This window comes from Rhipicephalus microplus, unplaced genomic scaffold (assembly GCF_043290135.1).
Source record: "Rhipicephalus microplus isolate Deutch F79 unplaced genomic scaffold, USDA_Rmic scaffold_101, whole genome shotgun sequence".
NCBI classification, from domain to species: Eukaryota; Metazoa; Arthropoda; class Arachnida; order Ixodida; family Ixodidae; genus Rhipicephalus; species Rhipicephalus microplus.
Window position 1 is genome coordinate 184,850 of NW_027464673.1, and position 3,723 is coordinate 188,572.

Genomic DNA, 3,723 nt, shown 5'->3' on the forward strand with positions numbered 1-3,723 from the left:
ATTGGCTAGCGCGATCGGCTGTTAACCGAAATGTTGGAGTTTCGAGCCCACCCGGCGGTGGTGCGGCGCTTTTTTTTCTTTGGGCTGATAGCTTTGAATATATGTGCTGATGGTGGTGAGAGAACAGCAGGACTGTCTTCGTGGCGCCTCCAGCATTACAAAAACACGGATGATTACTGGAAAGAGATATGTGAGAGCACTCGTGAGAAGACAAGAAACTGGGGTGGTAGGGAACTTTCTATGTTTTCTAGAGCGACTGCATGCAATTGGTTCATTGTTTGCAAAGTATGGTATGTTCTGCAGTTCCTATTTATGTCAAGAGCAAATGTGCAGAAATTGCATCGAGTCTTAGCTGTGTTTGTTTGGGGGTCGGTTTGGGAGCGTACGAGTCGAACAAACTTATTTCATTCACTAAGAAATGGTGGTTTAGGATTGGCTCACCTCTTCCTAAAGCAAATTGTGTCTAGATATATTTTTTTACGCGACCAATGTAACCCGTTTGTGAGAACATTTCTACAAATTGTACTTTCTAATAAGATTCCTGATTATGTGGTATCAAGTATGTCTGTGAAATGTAACCTACGTGGATATTTAAGAGAAGTTATAATGGCATATGAAATACTGAAAGTGAGATTTTCAATGGAATATTTATCTGTTGTAAAGAGAAAACGTCTTTACAGAGATTTACGTGACGTAATGCTGCCTCAGCCTATCTACAGATCAGTATACCAGGTTGGTGCTGAACGTGACGTATTGAAGAGAGTGAAAATGATGACCGTACGCGCAAGTGCAAAGACATTTTTTTTTCAGCTGCACAGCGGAACATTGCCCGTAAAACCATGGTTGCAAGAAAAGGGTTTCTTTGTTCCGTGGTCGATGGACTGCCTTATCTGTAAGAAACCCGAGACTGTCAACCACATTTTTCTTGATTGCTGGGATGCTGTTTTTCTGTGGGACATTCTGCAGCGTACCTTGAAAAAGGACTTGCCTATCACACCACACGGTATTAGATTCTTGGCTGTAGAAAATGAGGATGGTGTGCCTTATGATATGTTTATGTTGCTTGTGCTTCACAGCGTGTGGCGAACTAGAATGGCAGTAAGACACGTAGATAAAGATGCCCGATGTGCGCATGAATACTTCACGGAAAGTATTGTATACATAAGAGACGTGTTATCTTCCAGAGAAGAAAGACCTGAATGGGTGTCGTTGTTGAATGTGTTGGCTACAATGAAGCAGTTTTAAATGAAACCAGTCAAAGCCAGGCTGGTGTTTTTTTAAACTTGTTTAAAAGTGATCGTAAATTGTATTTCTTTTGTGCGAAGCCGGCAATAAAGAAAAAAAAAAAAAGTCTCCGTGGCGCGATGGGCTAGCGCGATCGGCTGTTAACCGAACGGTTGGAGGTTCGAGCCCAACCGGCGGTGGTGCGGCGCTTTTTTTTCTTTGGGGTGATAGCTCTGAAGAAATGTTCTGACGATGTTGAGAGTGGAGCACGACTGTCTCCGTGGGGCAATTGGCCAGCGCGATCGGCTGTTACCGTAAGGTTGGAGGTTCGAGCCCACCCGGTAGTGGTGCAGCGCTTTTTTTTTCTTTGGGCTGATAGCTCTGAAGAAATGTTCTGACGGTGTTGAGAGTGGAGCAGGACTGTCTCCGTGGCGCAATTGGCTAGCGTGATCGGCTGTTAACCGGAAATTTGGAGGTTCGAGCCCACCCGGGGGTGGTGCGGCGCTTTTTTTTTGGGCTGATAGCTTTGAAGTTATGTTCTGATGGTGGTGAGAGTGGAGCAGGACTGTCTGTGTGGTGCAATTGGCTAGCGCCATCGGCTGTTAACCAAAAGGTCGGAGGTTCGAGCCCACCCAGTGGTGGTGCGGCGCTTTTTTTTCTTTGGGCGGACAGCTTTGAAGATATGTTCTTATGGTGGTGACAGTGGAGCAGTACTGTCTCCGAGGTGTAATTGGCTAGTGCGATCGGCTGTTAACCGAAAAGTTGGAGGTTCGAGCCTACCCGGTGGTTGTGCGGCGCTTTGTTCTGTGGGCTGATAGCTTTGAAGATATGTTCTGATGGTGGTGAGAGTGGAGCAGGCCTGTCTCCGTGGCGCAATTGGCTAGCGTGATCGGCTGTTAACCAAAAGGTCGGAGGTTCGAGCCCACCCAGTGGTGGTGCGGCGCTTTTTTTCTTTGGGCTGATAGCTTTGAAGATATGTTCTTATAGTGGTGACAGTGGAGCAGGACTGTCTCCGTGGCGCAATTGGCTAGCGCGATCGGCTGTTAACCGAAAAGTTGGAGGTTCGAGCCTACCCGGTGGTTGTGCGGCGCTTTTTTTTTTCTGTGGGCTGATAGCTTTGAAGATATGTTCCGATGGTGGTGAGAGTGGAGCAGGACTGTCTCCGTGGCGCGATTGGCTAGCGCGATCGGCTGTTAACCGAAATGTTGGAGTTTCGAGCCCACCCAGTGGTGGTGCGGCGCTTTTTTTTCTTTGGGCTGATAGCTTTGAATATATGTGCTGATGGTGGTGAGAGTGGAGCAGGACTGTCTTCGTGGCGCAATTGGCTAGCGCGATCGGCTGTTAACCGAAAGGTTGGAGGTTCGAGCCCAACTGGTGGTGGTGCGGCGCTTTTTTTTCTTTGGGGTGATAGCTCTGAAGAAATGTTCTGACGATGGTGAGAGTGGAGCACGACTGTCTCCGTGGGGCAATTGGCTAGCGCGATCGGCTGTTAACCGTAAGGTTGGAGGTTCGAGCCCACTCGGTGGTGGTGCAGCGCTTTTTTTTTCTTTGGGCTGATAGCTCTGAAGGAATGTTCTGACGGTGGTGAGGATGGAGCAGGCCTGTCTCCGTGGCGCAATTGGCTAGCACGATCGGCTGTTAACCGAAAAGTTGAAGGTTCGAGCTCTCCCGGTGGTGGTACGGCGCTTTTTTTCTGTGGGCTGATAGCTTTGAAGATATGTTCTGATGGTGGTGAGAGTGGAGCACGATTGTCTCCGTGGCACGATTGGCTAGCGCGATCTGCTGTTAGCCGAAAGGTTGGAGGTTCGAGCCCACCCGGTGGTGGTGCGGCGCTTTTGTTTTTCTTTGGGCTGATAGCTTTGAAGATATGTTCTAATTGTGCTGAGAGTGGAGCAGGACTGTCTCCGTGGCGCAATTGGCCAGCGCGATCGGCTGTTAACCGTAAAGTTGGAGGTTCGAGCCCACCCGGTGGTGGTGCGGTGCTTTTTTTTTCTTTGGGCTGATAGCTTTGATGATATGATCTGATGGTGGTGAGAGATGAGCAAGACTGTCTCCGTGGCGCAATGGGCCTGCGCGATCGGCTGTTGACCGAAAGGTTGGAGTTTCGAGCCCTCCCGGGAGTGGTGTGTTGCTTTTTTCTTTGCGATGATAGCTTTGAAGATATGTTCTGATGGTGGTGAGAGCGGAGCAAGACTGTCTCCGTGGCGCAATGGGCTAGCGCGATCGGCTGTTAACCAAAAGGTTGGAGTTTTGAGCCCTCCCGGGAGTGGTGTGTTGCTTTTTTCTTTGCGGTAATAGCTTTGAAGATATGTTCTGATGGTGGTGAGTGTGGAGCAGGACTGTCTTCGTGGCGCAATTGGCTAGCGCGATCGGCTGTTAACCGAAAGGTTGGAGGTTCTAGCCCAGACGGTGGCGGTGCGGCGCTTTTTTTTTCTTTGGGGTGATAGCTCTGAAGAAATGTTCTGACGGTGGTGAGAGTGGAGCACGACTGTCTCCGTG

The 3,723-nt window shown here is 49.1% G+C and overlaps 1 protein-coding gene across 1 annotated transcript; it reads left to right on the forward strand.

The window, feature by feature from the left end:
• The first annotated feature begins 215 nt into the window (after positions 1-215).
• Positions 216-1,249, forward strand: LOC142790433 (uncharacterized). The gene has a single exon (XM_075885250.1). The coding sequence runs from the start codon at positions 241-243 to the stop codon at positions 1,243-1,245; it is 1,005 nt and encodes a 334-aa protein (XP_075741365.1). The 5' UTR covers positions 216-240; the 3' UTR covers positions 1,246-1,249.
• The last annotated feature ends 2,474 nt before the right edge of the window (positions 1,250-3,723 follow it).